Source organism: Emiliania huxleyi, assembly GCF_000372725.1.
Source record: "Emiliania huxleyi CCMP1516 unplaced genomic scaffold EMIHUscaffold_98, whole genome shotgun sequence".
Taxonomy (NCBI): domain Eukaryota; phylum Haptophyta; order Isochrysidales; family Noelaerhabdaceae; genus Emiliania; species Emiliania huxleyi.
In genome coordinates, this window is record NW_005194754.1 from 167,949 (window position 1) to 185,112 (window position 17,164).

The window sequence follows — 17,164 nt, forward strand, 5'->3', positions numbered from 1 at the left end:
GGGGTCCCCCCCCCCCCCCCAGCAGCAGCGTGGCATCTCTGTACAAGACAGCAGCTGTAAGTAAGTACGGTTAAATAAATAAATAAATAAAACGGTCAAACTCTGAGACGAGATGGGATTTAGGGACATGTGTCCCCGCCCTGCACGATCTTGGTGTGAGGGATCTTCAATCCGTGTCCCCTCACCCCTCGTCACAACCCGACACGGAAGAGCGGCAAGAGTTGGGGCTGCGGCTACGGCTGCGGCTACGAGAGGGGCCGGGGTCGCGGGAGAGCCGCTGCGCCGCGTGGACGCGCCTACACCACTCTTGCTCCGCTTGCCACCTCTCGCAAAGGTCCAAAGTCATAGCCATCACCTCCTCCGGCAAGTCCTTTTCGCCTATCTTGCCGTCCCTCCAATCCTGGAAGAACTCGTCGTCATAGCCGTATTGCATCACAGCCTGCTGCACTGCGTCGTGTACAACCCCTGCCACCCTATCCCGCGCCTCGGCGTCGGAAAAGTATTGGTCGAGCTCGGAGTCATACTCGGAAGCAGGCGCAGACGGCCGCGGTGATTTGGCAGGCGGCGAGGAGGGGGAGGGGGAGCGCGGCGGTGCGCGCTCGTGCCTCCCGCTGGTGCCAGAAGGGCCAGCGCCCAGCGCGCTAAGTACGGTTAGCGTTCCAGTGGCGAGAATTTATGGTCGACAAAACCAGTGGTCTCACCGGCGTACCCTCCTACTGCCAGCCGGGCGCGGGGCACGCCAGTCTCTTTTCTTCTCCTCTCGTGCCTCGCGGCGCCTCTGCTTCAAGGAGGGAAGATATTGCTCTCGCAGCCCATACGCCGTGGCACAGCGGAGAGTACAGCGGGCTGTACAAGTTGCTCCATATCTTCGCATGCTCGTCGTTGGTGATATCCGCGCGAGGTCATACGCCACAGGCCAGCAATCACTCGGTGACGAGACTACTGATGTAGGCGCAACGCTCTGACACCGAGTGTTGCTCGACGCTGCGACACCGCCGAGTACCGCGCAGCGCTCAACCTCGCGGAGTTGCCCTCTCGCTATCATCACGCTTCACGGCGGTCGGGCTGCCTCGAGCGTACCGCTAAAACAACACGAGCCGAGGTGGGAGGGGGCGGCGGCGGCGAAGAGGCGGGAGAGCTGGGTCCAATCCCTTTTGTTGGGGGGGCCCCCCCCCCCCCCCCAGTAGCAGCGCTCTGCTGCTGGGGGGGTCGGGACCCCCCCCCCAGCAGCAGCGCTCTGCTGCTGGGGGGGTCAGACCCCCCCCCCTAGCAGCAGGGATGACTTTAGATGTGCAGGGGGGGTAGCGAGCAATGTCCAATGTGCGGCCGCTCCTAACATCCCAACATGGAATTCCTACCAAAAGAAGAGCCGCCATTTCCCCCACTCGACCCCACACACGGTCTCGTCCGTGCCTCGCCGGCCGGAGAGATTGCTAGAGGTGGAGCAAGCTGCTCTAGAGCCTCGCATGTCACTTCCTGCATAGATGGGCCCAGGTAGCAGGCTCCACACCACCTGACTCGCGTCGTGGCAGCTGAAAGCCACAAAATGCCGGATTTTGCACGAGACACACGCGGAAAGCGCCACGTGCCTCCACGAGTCCTTTGCAGCTTTTTGCACAAAATGCAGGTGGCTTTAGCCACTTGCTCCATGAGCAAAACAGTCCAAAAAGCACCTGGAGCAGATGGCTTACGCCGCCTGTGGACATGGGCAAAACAGTGCAAAAAGCACCTGGAGCAGATGGCTTACGCCGCCTGTGGCCATGGGCAAACAGTGCAAAAAGCACCTGGAGTAGATTCCAAACGCCGCCTGTGGCCATGTGAGCGCTCGGGTGGCGCCAGGTGGCTTCGCCCCCCTCCAAGCCACCTGCCCCCCCTCGCCACACCTGCCTGGAGGGCTGGAGCACGTGCGCCACCTGGGCCCGGGCAGGTGGCTCCAGGTGGCTTCGGCCCCTCCAAGCCACCTCGCACCTGCATGCCCCCCCTCGCCACACCTGGAGGGCTGGAGCACGTGCGCCACCTGGGCGTCACTTCGGGAATTTCATCGTGCGTGTTCTTTTGAATAGGAATGTACTACACACCGCCTCGGCACCACGAGCCGCCCCCGCCGCGCCTCCACAATCCACTCTCGCAACTCTACCGCGCAGCCAGCACACAACGTCGGCGAGGCCGACAAAGCTCTGCATGGCCTGGTTTATCGGGGATCGAGAGATGGCGTATTATTGGGCAGTCTTCTCATTGGCGAGTCAGACTGCTCAGCGTCGGCAGCAACGGCGCGTGAGCAGCGCAGCCACCGGCTCCTGCGGCGTTTGCAGCCACACCAAACGCCCGCGCGGGCCGGGTTGAAGCCCCAGGCTTATGTCGACGCCGGACATTGATTGTAGCCGCCGACGACCGCCGCAGGCCCTCATTCACACACCCCACAGTCCCAGTTTGCAGCGCGGGGAGGAGCGGGGAGGCTCGCGTTTGGCAGGCCAGCCCTTCCGTGGCTCGGATTTTCCGTTTCCGAATTCAAACTTGCGCCAGGTGGCGCACGTGCTCCGGCCCTCCAGGTGTGGCGAGGGGGGGCATGCAGGTGGCTTGGAGGGGCCGAAGCCACCTGGAGCCACCTGCCCAGGCCCAGGTGGCGCACGTGCTCCAGCCCTCCACGTGTGGCGAGGGGGGCGGGGCAGGTAGGTGGCTTGGAGGGGGCCGAAGCCCTTGGCGCCACCCGAGCGCTCACATGGCCACAGGCGGCGTTTGGAATCTACTCCAGGTGCTTTTTGCACTGTTTTGCCCATGGCCACAGGCGGCGTAAGCCATCTGCTCCAGGTGCTTTTTGCACTGTTTTGCCCATGTCCACAGGCGGCGTAAGCCATCTGCTCCAGGTGCTTTTTGCACTGTTTTGCCCATGTCCACAGGCGGCGTAAGCCATCTGCTCCAGGTGCTTTTTGCACTGTTTTGCTCATGGAGCAAGTGGCTGAAGCCACCTGCATTTTTGTGCAAAAGGCTCTAAAATGGTCGAAATCCCTTGTGGCGCACGTGGCGATTGCCACGTGTGCCTCGGCTAAGAGGCCTCTCCAGGCGAGAGTCAGGTGGCACGACGCGAGTCAGGTGGTGTGGAGCCTGCTACCTGGGCTTGGGGCAAATGTAGATTTCCCGAAATATTTTGAGAAATATGACAGCCTTGTTCGGAAGGAGAAATTTCCGGAAATTTACCATACCTGTGTTGACGCGAATGACACTGACGCCTGAATGACACTGACGCCCGATGACCCGCTTGACCGGTGACCGATGACCGCTGACCGCTGACCGATGACCAGCGTCAGCCTCTCCGCGGAGGCGCACCATCACTGCCGCGCGGGCCTGCCGGCTCAAGCAAGGCACGGCAGGCCCGCACGGTGCCTGGTCCAACATGGGGGACACCTTGTTTCCTTACACGGAAAGGGGCGAAACTTGAGCATGGAGTGACGGGGCGAAGAAATTTCTCGCAAATTTGCCGTGGTGGGGCACGAAATAAAGACGAAAGAAATGAAAGAAATATCCTTACGCTGGGCAGGAAATCTACATTTGCCCCAAACCTGGGCCCATCTCTCACTTCCTGTCGTCTGTTGTTTGTTGTGCCCTTGTTTGTTCTCTTGGCACCTTGGAGTGCTGGGGGGGGCGACAGGAAGAATGTGGCCCTGAGTTATGTGTACGCCAACCCAGGGTGTGTGGCAGCCCGCAGCTGGCTAGTGTGTCTTGTGAGCTTGTTTGTGTCTGTGTGTCGCTCGTGCGTGTCGTCATCATCTGTCCGGCGTCCACCCATACCGCGTTGGTGTCCAGTCCGAGCCTGGCTGTTCTTCACCTTTCTACCTACCTACCTACCCCACTACACCGGCGGGGGGCGGGCCGGCGCGGCGCGGTGTCTCTCGCTCTGACTCGCTCTCGGTTCACTCCGTCACACTCTCTATACGACAATCGACATGCCTGCGTCACACACACACACACACACACACACACACACACACACACACACACACACACACACACACACACACACACACACACACACACACACGATAATCTCACGTGCTCAATTCTCGCCCTCGCCGCTCCCGCGCCCCCACCGCGGCGGCCTCTGCCCCCTGGTCGCCGGGGCGCGGCTGCGCGGGCGGCGGCCCGTAGAGGCGGATCGACCGCTGCGTGCTCTCCTTGACCGACGAGTAGCCGACCGGCGCGAGGCGCGCCAGCTGCCGCCCCGAGCCGGCAAAGGCGTCGCGCAGGGCCGCCTCACGCCGCTCGTTGTGGCAGAGGTAGAGCGGCGAGGCGGCCCGCAGCGGGTCTCCGCCGGCGAGCACCTCGAGCACCCGCCGCAGCCGTCCGAGGTCAAAGTTGGCAAAGGGTGGGTCGCAGAGCACCGCGTCGTACGCGTACCCGTCCACGGCAGTGGGCGCGTCGAGGTCAAAGCGCCGAAAGTGCGGCAGGAAGGCGAAGCGGTCGTCGCGGTCGAGGAGCAGGTACGGCGCGCCCGCCGCCTCGGCGGCGACGGCGAGCGAGGGCGCGCACAGTAGCAGCGGCCGCTCGTGCCGCGAGAGCAGCCGGAGCAGCGCGGCGCGCGTTGGCTCGTCGAAGAAAAACTGCTCGTGCACATGTTATCTTTGGCGACACCCGCCAGCACCGCGGGCGCAAGACTGAGAGGTTGCCGGCCGAGCGGGCGGCGGCGGCGGCGTGCCCGGCGGCTGCAGGTGCCCGGTGAGCGCGGCGCTGGCGGCGGTCGGGAGAGGGTGCATACATATATATGTTACATGTGTGTGGCAGGGTTCCATCTTTTTCCGGGGTATGGTCCTGTCACCCCAAAGGTAGGGGTATGGTCCTGCCCGCCAAGACTATCTGTAGGAGAAGTGCCCTTTTCCCGGTGTTTACATTTTCCCCGCGTCCTTGTTTTTTTGTGTTCGCTCGAAAGCCCGCTGGCAGCAAAAGAGAGAGAAAGAGAAAACAAGGCCGGGTGAACAAGCAAAAGAGAGAGAAATGTGGAGAAAAGTGTTACCTCCGGTGAGATTCGAACTCACAATCTCCCGATCCGTGGTCGGGCGCCTTATCCGTTGGGCCACGGAGGCGTCGAACTGGCAGACAGTCGATGCTCGCAGTCGTGCTGCGGCCGGCGTGCCAGAGCCATGCGTTGGATGATGAGGCCCGCCGAGCAGCGCCTCATAAACAATGTGTTGTCATTTTTTTTATTAAGCTGTTGTCAAAATGAGTCAGGTGGGAGGTGGTGGTGATGGCAAGCGCAAGGCGGCCAACAGTGGGCCCGCAACCACCACAGAGCTCTACTTCGCTTCCCCGCAGCCGCACCTGCGTGTCAAGACATGGCACACGGACCGCGGACCGACGATCAACAAGGATAACGAGCTGCTCGAGCCTAATGGCAGCAATCAGAACCAGAAAGGTGCCAAAGGGTTCAAGCGGAAATCAGGTGAGCCGCTCGACTTATCACAGTACAGCCGTGGTGACGCTCACCAAGCCATCCGAGAGTACATGGCAGATCACAACAAAAATCTGGTCGGTTCGTTGGTGGCCAGGTCTTCAAAAGAGGGGGAACGAAGGAAGTCGGGGCCGGCGAGGCTGGCGAATTGTACAATCTCGTACACAAGCTGAGAGCCAAGCAGGTGAGACAGCTGGATAAGGACCCAGCTAGCGAGCCGGGCAGCAGCAGCACAACCGGCGGCGATGCGGACCCCGGCCCGAGCAGCAAAAAATCCAAGAAGGCTCCCGTACCCCGCACCACCCGCATGTCCATCCTCCCGGACGAGTCGCTCGAGGAGCGGCGCCAGCGATTGCGCACCAACAGCAGCGCACGTGCGGCACGCGATAGGCAGCACCGAGCCGACGACCACGCTCGCCGCCGCGCCGCCGCCGCCGCACCGTCCACACCTCAGCCGGACTGGTGCGAGCCACCGCCGCCGAGGCAGGGACCTGAGACAGCCGTTGAGCGGTCGCGGCGGGTCGACGTCTACTACGACAGGCTTCGCAATATGAACCAGAGCTGGCACACCTGCCCAAACTGCCACGAGCGCGACGTGAACCACGTGCCAGACGACGAGAGCCAGGTCTGCTGCTTTTGCAAAAGCGAGAAGCACGCGCGCAAGTTTGCGGAGAGCAACGGGCTGCAACTTCGCGTGGCGAGCGCCGCCGCGTCAGGCTGCTCGAGGCGTCGGGACGAAGAGAGCGGCGAGTGGGTCGACCAGTGCCCCGACGGCGCCGGCTGTGCATGCTGCGAGTGGGAGCGGCTACGGGCGGACTACGGCGACCTCTCGGCTATCGAGGAGGCGCTCGTCTCGCCAGTCACTTGCATGACAGCGGTGCTGCAGCTGCCGTCGGGGCGACAGCTCGGGTACAAGGGCTCCGTGATCAACTTTGTGAGCGAGACGGCCGCCGTCGCACGGCAGCTGCCACGCGCTCCCAGAGATCTCAATCTTATCGTCTATCGCGTGCGCGGCAAGAATGGCACGCACCAGGACTGCCGTGTGCGCAAGCGTGCCGTGTACGCCTACTTGAGGTTCTTTTCGCGCCATCACCGCTTCTTTCGGGAAGGCATCCCCGACCCGTACCACCCGGGCCAGTTCATTGTGCCGCCCTTCCCCGACCTGCCCGCGTGGGGCGAGCAGGATCCCTCGGGTTGGTTCGACTCTGCAGTCTACAACACCTTGCCTGAAGATGGAACCGTGTTTGACTGGTACGACTCGGCGGAATACAACAAACTTCCCGCCAGCATGAGGGGGGATCAGGGGCTGAGGGTCGAGGAAATCGAGGAGGACCAGGGTATGGACGAGTGCCCCGGCCTCAAGGACGACTGTAGTGATGCCGAGGGCAGCGACGACGAGGACGGCGACGGTGGTGATGGCGCGGCTCAGCAACAGCGCCGGGCCCGCAAAAAGGTGCCCTTTCGCCTCGCGCCCCTCTCGCTCCCACCGCTCGCTCCGCCCGCTCGCCGAGCACCACTCTCGCCACCACGCCGTCGTGACCCCCGCCCACCCCCCTCTCAGATCTCTGTCAACTCGCCCATGCTCCTCCGCTGGCTCGAGACTGGCAAGGGCATGCTGGCGCAAGCCGTGCGAATGTCCCTCCTCGAGCGCAACCTTGATGCCATCCGCCCTGACCACGCCGAGGCAATTCTCTGCCTACTGCATGGCGACGACCCGCGCAACACAACGAGCCGCCGCTACGATGCCATTCGCATCGACGCCCTCGCGAAAAACGTGGCACGGCTCCTCAGCCACAGAGCGCCAGTGCCGGACGAGGTGCATCGCGAGCTAGCGGCTTTTGTCGACTCGCTCGGAATCAGTCTCGTGGATGGCGGGTGCCCACACTCGGAGGCACCGCGCACCAGGGGCGGCGTCGATCCGCTCACTGGCGCCGCCGAGACGCTCGCCGCCAAGCTGCAGGGTGCAACCGATTCCGACATCTTTGACACCGACACCCCTCGCGCCGACGCCGGCAACGGCACGAGTGCGCAGCCAAATGAGATGCCGCCCCGTTCGAAGCTGCCCCTCTCCGAGTTCAAGAGCAAGGGCTACGTCACGCTCGCCTTCCCGACCCTCTTCCCCATGGGCACTGGCCACTTTGACCAGGATCGAGACTACCCGCTCAAGTGGGAGGAGTGGTCACGGCACCTGATGCGTCTTGACGACGGCGACGGGTTCTCTCGCTTTGCGTGCCACCGGCGCTTCCCCTACTTTCTGCTCAATACGCACGAGCGCTCGGTGGCCCTCCAACGAGCCGGCGTCTTTGTGAATCGCGACCCGGAGGCCAGCCGGCTCAGCCTCGGCAGGCTCCGCGCGCTAGTGGGAGAGGCAAAGTCGGCCATCTTCGGCCGGCTCTCCGTCTACGGCGCTGTGCTGCGGAACACGCCCTCCTTCTTCCGACAGCGGCGCAACGAGCTGAAGGCGATGATAGAGCAGCTCGGCGATCCACATGTCTTTGCCACCTCGTCGCACGCCGACACTCACTGCCCCTACTTGCACCAGTTCATTGTCACCGGCGCCAAGCTCACGGGCACGGCGCTCGATCCCTTCGCGCCCGGCCTCCAGCCTGACGTTCGGTACAAACGGCGCGCCGCCAACGTGGTCGCGTACCCGCACCTCGTCGCACAGTACTTTCATCAAAAGGCGTCCGCCCTCTCCACTTCCCTCCCCGCCACCCTCTTTGCCGCCCCGAGCCGTCCGCCCTCACCTCTGCGCCCGCACCCCTGATTGCAGACGGTACTCTTCTTCGAGCACATCGGCGAGGCCCTCGGTGTGGAGGCGCACTGGTGCCGCTACGAGTGGCAGTCGCGGGGCTCGACACATGCGCACTACTTCCTCTGGCTCAAGGGCGCGCCGGATGTCTCCTTCCTCAACAACTGGGTGGACGAGGCCGTGCTCAACCTTGGCGACGGCGTGAGCCTCACGGACGAGGTGGTCGAGGAGCTGGTGCGCAAGCTCAACGAGCGTGCCACCGCTGCGTCTGACTGGTGCCCCGTGGGCGGATGGGAGAGCGTCGAGGCGCCGGACGGCTCACTCGACGAGGCGAAGCTGCTGCTCGCCGTCCAGGGTGCTTGGATCAACCAGAACGGAACCCTCTTTGACGGCGACGTCGTGCCGGAGGAGTTCAAGGCGGCGCACGCGGCGGACTGGTGGCAGCGGCGCTGCGGCCGCTTCAACCAGGCCTGGGACGAGCACGAGGGCAAGCCGCACAGCAGCGGCGACATCAACTCGCACCCGTCGAGCAAGTCGCACGTCTCCGTGCCGGCCGGCACGCCCGCCAACGCGCCGCTGTGCGACGTGATTACGGACGATCGCGCCAAGCTGCTCAACAGGAACAACCGACACCTGCGCTGCTCTGCTAGCTACTGCCTTCGCCGCGACAAGCACGGGAAGGAGTTTTGTCGCTTTGGCTTCCCGCTCCAGCCCCGCGAGCTGAACTTGACCCACTTCTACTTTGACGTCGTGCGCAACAAGGGCGGCTCCGCCAAGGGCGTGCGCGCTCAGCTCTACTTCAAGATGAACGACCCGTACATGAACGTCACCAACCCGGAGCAGCTCTCCTCGCAGCGATCCAACGTCGACTTCAAGCCGATAGTCGACCACTACTCGGCGGTGGAGTATGCCACCAAGTACGCGACAAAGAAGGAGAAGGGCTCCAAGGCGTTCGACACCCTCGTGGCGCACGCGCTCAACAGCGGCGGCCGCGCCGAGGCCGAGGCGGCTGGTCGCTCTCCCATCGGCGCCTTGGCCTCGTTCCTCATCCAGACGACCGGCGGGCGAGACTGGTCCGCGCAGGAGGTGGCGCACGTCAACATGGGCATGCCGACCGTCATCGCGTCGCACGAGTTCAGAGCCTACTCCGTCTGCAACGCCTCCAAGCTCAAGGACGTGATTGAGGAGGGAGCGTCCGACGAGGCGGTGGTTGACACGAAGAACAAGTTCGACGACTACCTCTCGCGGCTGTGCGCGCACAACCTGGCCAACCACGGCGGCGGCGTGCAGGCCACCCTCGCGCAGTTCGGCGTGGCGGCGCCGGGAGTCGATGTCATCGACCGAGAGGAGATCGCGTGCTGCTCCTTCTCCGAGTTCTGGCGGCAGTACGAGTTCAAATCCGGCGGCCGCAGCAACGGCCATCAGATTGTGCGGCGTACGACACCGACGGTGGTCACCGTCGGACCATACTTCCACTCGGACTGCGCGAAGCCCGGCCACGCCAAGCGAAAGCAGTACTGCGAGGTGATGCTGCGGAAGCACATGGCCTTTGAGAGCGAGGGAGACTACAAAGACTACATCTTCAGGGAGCATGGCGGCGACTTTGAGGCCGCCTACGAGGCGTTCGCTACCCTCGACCCTGCTGCCCCAGAGGTGCGCGTAGCTCCACCGAGATCACCCGAGATCGCCCGAGATCGCCCGAGATCGCCCGAGATCCGCCCGAGATCCGCCCGAGATCCGCGCGAGATCCGCGCGAGATCAGCCGAGATTGACCCTGCTGCCCCAGAGGTGCCCGTAGCTCCACCGAGATCACCCGAGATCGCCCGAGATCGCCCGAGATCGCCCGAGATCGCCCGAGATCCGCCCGAGATCCGCCCGAGATCCGCGCGAGATCAGCCGAGATCGCTCGAGATCGTTCGAGATGGACGGGAACCACCCCGCCCACCCTCCCCAACCAGGTGTGCAAGGATGACTTTCGAGAGATCGCCTTCTTCGACGAGGGTGAGGAGATTGCCCAGAAGGAGGCCGGCGCCGAGGCGCATCCCGACTTTGGCGCGTACCACGTCAACCCGGTGTTCGAGGGCGCGGCAAAGCGGATCGGGGAGCAGAACTTCGACTGGAGCGCACGCTCAGCGAGCCACTACGTGCTCGCGGCGATCCAGGAGGCGTACAAGTGGATGGACTGGGCTCGACAGCAGGAGCGCATCATCGAGCCGGCGACCGAGGTGGACGTCGAGCAGCTCAACGATGGGCAGCAGCACGTGTACGACACCGTCGTGGCGCATGATGCGCAACGCCAGATCTCGCCGACACAGCCGCTGCGCGCCCTCGTGTGCGGCACCGCCGGCTCGGGCAAGACCTACTTGATCCGCGCGCTCAAGCAGTACCTCGGCGGCGCGTGCCTCGTCCTCGCGCCGACGGGCGTCGCGGCTGATAACATCAACGGCCAGACCTACCACTCGGTGCTACCGATGCCGAGCCGCGACATTGATCGAGACGACATCATCCCGAAGGACAGGGAGCGTGTACAACGGATGGTCGGCGCGCTCGATGGCGTCGAGTACATCATCATCGACGAGATGTCGATGGTCGGCCGCCGCTCGCTCGGCCAGATCGACGCCCTGCTCAGGCACGCGCGAGGCGTCGACGTGCTCTTCGGCGGGCTCAGCATCATCCTAGTCGGGGACCACGGACAGCTCCCGCCCGTGAAGGACACGGCGTGCTACAAGTGGTCTGGCGTGCGTCACGTGACGGCGGCGCTGCGAGGCATGTTCTTGCAGCACGCTCCGAAATGGGCCCGGCGCGGCATCGAGGCGTACGAGGCCTTCACGACGGTCTTCTTCCTCGATCGCATCGAGCGCACCTCCGACGACTCTTTTCGAGAGGTGCAGCTGCGTGTGCGTGACGGGCTCGCCACCCGGGACGATGTGGAGTACATGAAGAAGCACATGCGGCTCGACGGGCGACAGGCTCAGTTTGCGTCGCCCGAGACGTACCACCTCGTGACCACGCAGGCCAAGCGAGACGAGCGGAACAACGCTGAGATTGAGGCGGCGCTCGAGAGGAAGACGCCGAGCATCACTATCCCAGCCATCAACTCGAGCGCCATCGCTGCCGCTGCCGACGATGACGACATGCGCAACTTGACCAACGACCTGTCTCTGTGCCTCGGCGCTCGCGTGATGATCACGCGGAACCTCTGCATCAAGCACGGCCTCTGCAACGGCACGGTCGGTCACGTGCACGACGTGATTGTGAACGCCAAGGGCATGACCGAGGCCGTGGTGCTCAGGGTGCGACGGGCGACGGCCCACCGCGACGGCTACAAGGGCCCCTCCTACGAACATGCCCCCGCCGGCAACTTCGACTCGTCGTGCGAGGCGCTGGTCTGCATCGGGCGCGCGGCGAGCGAGATCTATGTGAACGGAGCCGCACACAAGCGGCAGCAGTTCCCGCTCATGCTCGCCTACGCGCTGACCGTCCACAAGGCGCAGGGCCTCACGCTGCCGCGCGTCGTGTTTGATGCTGGGGAGGATGAGTGGTGCGTCGGGCTGCTCTTCGTCGCCCTCACCCGCGTGCGCAACCCGTCCGACTTTGCCTTTTCCTCGTGGCCCGGCGTCGAGCGACTCACCGAGACGATTGCGAGGAAGCCGGCGCTCAAGCTGCGCATAGAGCACGAGGCGACGCTGCGCAGCCTCGCCGCGCGGACCGCCACACGGCTCGGGCACGAGGCGCCGAAGCCAGCGTCGCGCCCGTCATCGTCGCGCCCGACAAACGGGAGCAGCAGCCTCCGCTCATGGATGAGCGGGCCAGCCTCTGCCCCCTCCGATAAGGCTCCTGCCCCCTCCGATAAGGCTCCTGCCCCCTCCGATAAGGCTCTGAGGAAGCGGCCCGCAGCACCGAGCAGTGGCGCCGAACCCAACAGTGAGCCCAAGAAGCAGGCGACTCGTCCGAGCGGAGGAACAAGCCGTGAGGTTCAGAGGAACACCGACGCTCTTGTTCAGCGCGGGCTGCCCACGCTTCGGGTGCCACATCAACTCGTCGGGCAGAGTGCCGAACCCTGGCGAGTCTTCGCAGCCATGGCTCCAAGGCCGATCCTTGAGGCACGAGTCATCGACTTCTATCATGCGTCGCCACGATGTGTCGCCACGAGGAACGCGCTCATCGCCTGGCTTCGGTGCCTCGGCTTTGACGTCACGGTCACTACAAACATGACTCAGAGAGGCCCTGCTTGTGGGTATGTGGCTGCTCGCAGCATCCAGACCATGCGAGATGCCAGCGATGGCGCGTGGCTGACGGTCGACGTGAGTGACGCCGTGCAGCAAAACTGGATCACCGTTGGGAACAACGCGCTGAACAATATGCGACGGAGAGACCCTCCTTTGGAGGAAGAGGCCGTCATGCTCGAGACGCAGGAGGTGTACTACCTGACGCAGTACTTCTACGACCAGTTTCACCCTGACGAGGGACAGGCATGGAGAGATGCCCCCGCTGGGACGAGGATCGCGTATCCGTGCTACGAGTGGCCACTCACAGTTGGCGCTCGAGACTACGTCGCTCGCCTGATTGGCGAGAGCCTGCACACCTATGTGCGTGCTGAGCGTGCTCCGCCCGCTCCGCTCCGCTACTTTGTGATGAACGACCACGAGTCCAATAGTCCTGGGTTTCATTGGATTAGTATCGCGATCGGGATGCGTTGGTCGGCCTGAAGTGTGCATGTGTGGGTGCGCGTGAACATTCATCTTTAGTAAGCTTGTATCACTCACCCCCCTTAACAACACGCGAGTTGGGTCGCTCCCACGAGCCAGTCCAGCGGGCTTTGCGCGCGGCGTCCGTTTGATGGCGCCGCGCCTCCTTCCGCTGCGCCGGCCCGCGGTCCAGGCGCGGCCGCTTCTCGCTACGCTCCTTGCGAGCCGCGCGCACCTCCCGCAGCATGCCGTTGCTCGAGCCGTACGCGAACCACAGGTCATCTCCCGCCTTGAGCGGCTTCTTGGCCACCACAAAGACGACGCCCTCCTCTCCTTGCGGCACGTACCGCACGACGTTGGCCTGCGGCTTCCTCACGCCCTGGCATCTGCCGCCAACGAGCAGCGGTGCATTCAGCAGCCACCCCGGCGAGCGCGCCTTGTCGTAAATGACCCACCACTTGTCGTCGCGCTGCATGGTCGACAGCCCCCCCTCTGTCCCAATATCCCTCGCGCGAAGCAGTGCCAGGAGCTGCTCGTGCTCCTCCTCTGACAGGCACGGCGGCGCCACGGCCGCTACGACGAATGCCGCCACCACCTCGCCCGCCGCGCAATCCGTCAGCAGCCGCAGCCCCGAGTCGCTGACGTGCTTACTGCCCTCACAGCGCCGCAGCTGGTGGTATGCCTCCACCATCGTAGCACCGCAATCACCGGCAGCCCATCGGAAGAGCGCTCGAGGAGAGGAGGGCACACACGGCAGCGACTTTAGCTGCAACGCGTCGGCCACGCGCGCGAGGCTGCCATTGCGCAACTTGACCTCCTCAAAGCTTGTTTGCCGCTCGCGCAGACGTGAGCCATCATACGCGATGTGGCCGTGGCCCTTCTGAGACAGCACGATGAGCGACGGCGCCTTGGCCGGCCCGTCGCATGGTCCCGGCCCATGGGCAGGCAGCTTCGCGCTGCACGCCCGCGCTCCTTGGTCATTCGCCTGCCGGCTCACCCAACATGTGGGAGGGCGCGACATAGGGTTCGCCCGCAGCAGCAGCGCAGCAGCCCGCAACCGGGGACTTCTTCGAGGCCCGACGAGTGCACTTCGTTACACTATGGGGGCGTAAGAAAAGGAACTTCTCGGCAGACTATATTGTCGAGCGCGTCGGAGAGGTGTTTCGCGGTTGACCCTTTTCTTCTTCTTTGCCGCCCGGCGATCGTCGGCGGGCGCGCGCGCGAAAGGTCGCGCTCCGCATGAGCATCCCCACGCCAGGCCTGTGCCCGTCGCCGGCACCGCTGGACTTCTTCTCGCCGGTAGCCGACGACACGGGAGACGCTTTGCTGCTGCTGCTACTCGACAAGGAGGACGTCTTCTGTATCGTAGTCGCGCAGGCGCTCCGCGACACGCTGAGCTGGAAGTTCTCGGCTAATGATCTCGATGCTCTCAGCAGTCGCAGCGGTGAACCGCCTCGAGAGCTTGACCAGATCCTTTGCCCTCTAATTGCAACCTGCAAGCGCTTTCGCACTTGCACTTGCATCCCACACCCACTCACTTTACGCGAGGCATACGGCATTGCGGCCGAGGAGGATCAGTTCGGCTTGACATGGCCACTGCCGGACACGCCGCTGGAGCGAGTGAGCTGGCAGTACTACACGCAGTACTACGAGGTGCCCATTGCGCCGCAGCTGCGCAAGGCCATCGAGCAGCTCGCGACGCGCATGCAGGACAAGGAGATGGCTGCCAGGGAGCAGTACGGCAAGGCGTACGACCACCTCTGGCGCATCGGGTGCGAGGCCATCGCAATCGAGGACAGCGTGTCGGAGGACCGCACCGCATGGCGGGACGGGCGCGCCATCATGCTGAACGCGTCCACCACCTCACGCAACTACCTCGTCGACCGCGTCGCCGATTCGTCCTACATCAAGCGATACGTCATCGATTCGGGCCGCTGGCTAGGGCTGCCGTTCGCGCCCCTGTGGGACCAACCGGGCTGTGACCGGGTGTTCTGGTGTAACCGTGTCGAGAACGCTCGGTAAATGCGGCCGCCGTGTGCGACTATATGCATTCGTCGTTGCGGCTCTCGGAGAGGCACTTTGTATGGGTTTACACTAGTAGCGGGGGGCCCCGCCGGAGGCGAGTTACTGATTTTCCTGAGTGCCGGACCCGAGTCTTTTTACTCGGCTCGCCTCGTCCGGCCCCAGCGCTAGAAAGCGCGCTCGCGAGAGGCTGCTGCCGCAGAGCAGAGGCGCGTGCGTCGACTACTCTCGCGGAAGCAGCTGCCGCCGCCGAGACGCGACGCGGCGTCTGCTGAGGAGAGAGAGCCAGCGCGGCGGTCGCCGACGCCGCCTTCGAGCTGTGTGCCACCTCTCGCTGGCTCGACAGCTCTGCGCGGCAGCGGACATCAGCAGCAGCCGCCACACCGCCATCCGCCTTGCGGAGCTCCGCCGTCGCGGCGGGAAGGGAGCGCGCCGTCGCTGCCGTGGCACCGAGGGCCGGAGCCCGACTCGCGCACAGTCGGACAGCGACTCGGAGGAGGTGGCGGCGGCGGCTCTTGAAAAGATGGAGCGGTGGGAGGGAGGGGAGGAGGAGGAGGAGGAGGGGGAGGAGGAGGAGGGCCCGGCGTACCCGATAGATGAGGAGGGTGGGCGCGCGCTTGTACCCAACGGCGTGATTGCACTCGAGGGCGGCGCCTTCTACGAGTGCTCCACCCTTACGAGCATCACGCTGCCGGACAGCCTCACCGCGATCGGCGACGAAGCCTTCTTCTGCTGCGACTACCTCACCGCCGTCACGCTGCCGGACAGCCTCGCCTCGATCAGCGAGAGGGCCTTCGGCGGCTGCTCCGCCCTCACCAGCCTCACGCTGCCGGACAGCCTCACCTCGATCGGCGTCGCCGCCTTCAACGGCTGCTCCGCCCTCACCGCCGAAATTATCTTATAATTAATTATAATTATAATTAATTATTACTCCCCCCACATTCCTGTGTCGACGTGATATAACATACAATTCTAACATAGCATTCACATTTGCATACACATTTGCATGGCACATGGCAGCAGCTCGCTGGATCCGTCTCTGTCGACTCAAACGGGTCCCCTACCCGTCGATTGGCAATCCAGGCTCAATCCGTGCCGTCGATGGCAGCTGTAAGGGCCCGCGAGATCCTCTTCAGATTGTCCAACTGTTTGCGCAGCTCGACGTTCTCCGCGGTGAGCTGCTCCACCTCCGGCGACTGCAGCGCATGCTGCACTGCTGGCGCCGTCGTGGTCGCCAGCTCCGCTGCCATCCCTGCCATGTCGCTGTCACTTGCAGGCAGATCACAAGCTCCCTCTCCAGCAACAAGAGACCCCGCTGCCTCCTCCACGCGCGATGCCTGCGACGCGCGAGACGCCTCTAGGTCTGCCAGTGCCCGGTTGAGCGCCTCCTTTTGCTCTCGGAACACTGCAGCAGGCAGCGGGACCATCTCCGCACACGCGATCGCATTCTTGAAGATCACGTTGGTAACTCGCCTCCGCTCACCCTCCGTGGAGAAGAGCTCGGCGAGCTCTTTCTCCGAGACCTTCCCTGCTTGCGTGCCAGAGCTGCGCTCCTGCCGCAGCCGCAGCGCGCACGCAAACACTCCCGCAGGGGTGAACTCGTAGCCACCTTCCTGCTCCCGGAGCCGTTTGGTCGCCGCCGCCGCCGCTGTTACACTGCCGCTCGCAACGCCGTCACCGCTGGTGGAGCCTCCGCCCGCCCAGTCTGCCACAGTAGCCGCAGACGCCGCCTGTTGCTCCTCCGCCTCAACGATTCTCATGCCCACACAGAAAGGACCAAAATGATGTACAAAGTTGCTGAGGCCTCTGGCAAGCAGTTTACTATGTAAACCCAATTTTGGTGTTTATAACATTTTTGGCTGGCCGCCTGGCAGCGGGGGGCCAGCCCCCGCCATGGGCCCCGCCGGCTGCGCACGGAAAATCTCCTAAGTCGATTTGTACCGGATTTTGAAGATTTTGGCAAAAGTGCGAAACCGAAAATGGCGTTTAAATTTGCGCACCTGCTGTCCGCCGCCTGCGGCGGCGCTGCGCGCCGCTGGCGCGCGCTGCGCGCGCGTTTTTGTTTGGGGTGCAGCGGCGCTGCGCGCCGCCGTAGGGGCGCCTGGGGGGGGCCTGCACAAAGGATGCGAGCTCGAGCACATCGACGCAATCGACGGCGGCATCGAGGAGGGGATCAACCTGGGTGGGGGTGGGGGATGGGTGGGGTGGGGGTGGTTTGGGGGGGGGGGGGGGGGGCCCTGGGGGTAAAAGGGGGGGGGGGGG

The 17,164-nt window shown here is 64.0% G+C and overlaps 4 protein-coding genes across 4 annotated transcripts; 2 read left to right on the forward strand and 2 right to left on the reverse strand.

Annotated features, from left to right (window-relative positions):
* Positions 1-4,043: 4,043 nt before the first annotated feature.
* Positions 4,044-5,495, reverse strand: EMIHUDRAFT_108008 (hypothetical protein; the record flags this gene model as incomplete). Its single annotated transcript, XM_005756257.1, has 3 exons — positions 4,044-4,595; positions 5,311-5,377; positions 5,476-5,495. 3 exons carry the CDS (start codon positions 5,493-5,495, stop codon positions 4,044-4,046), a joined length of 639 nt encoding a protein of 212 aa, XP_005756314.1.
* Positions 5,496-14,119: 8,624 nt separating this feature from the next.
* On the forward strand, positions 14,120-14,902 carry EMIHUDRAFT_221669 (hypothetical protein; the record flags this gene model as incomplete). Its single annotated transcript, XM_005756258.1, has 1 exon — positions 14,120-14,902. One exon carries the CDS (start codon positions 14,120-14,122, stop codon positions 14,900-14,902), a length of 783 nt encoding a protein of 260 aa, XP_005756315.1.
* A 616-nt stretch (positions 14,903-15,518) lies between these two features.
* Positions 15,519-15,785, forward strand: EMIHUDRAFT_57942 (hypothetical protein; the record flags this gene model as incomplete). The annotated part of the gene is made up of 1 exon (XM_005756259.1): positions 15,519-15,785. A coding segment is annotated over one exon (267 nt), but the record flags the coding sequence as incomplete, so codon positions are not given.
* A 202-nt stretch (positions 15,786-15,987) lies between these two features.
* EMIHUDRAFT_108010 (hypothetical protein) lies at positions 15,988-16,662 on the reverse strand (the record flags this gene model as incomplete). Its single annotated transcript, XM_005756260.1, has 1 exon — positions 15,988-16,662. One exon carries the CDS (start codon positions 16,660-16,662, stop codon positions 15,988-15,990), a length of 675 nt encoding a protein of 224 aa, XP_005756317.1.
* Positions 16,663-17,164: the final 502 nt, after the last annotated feature.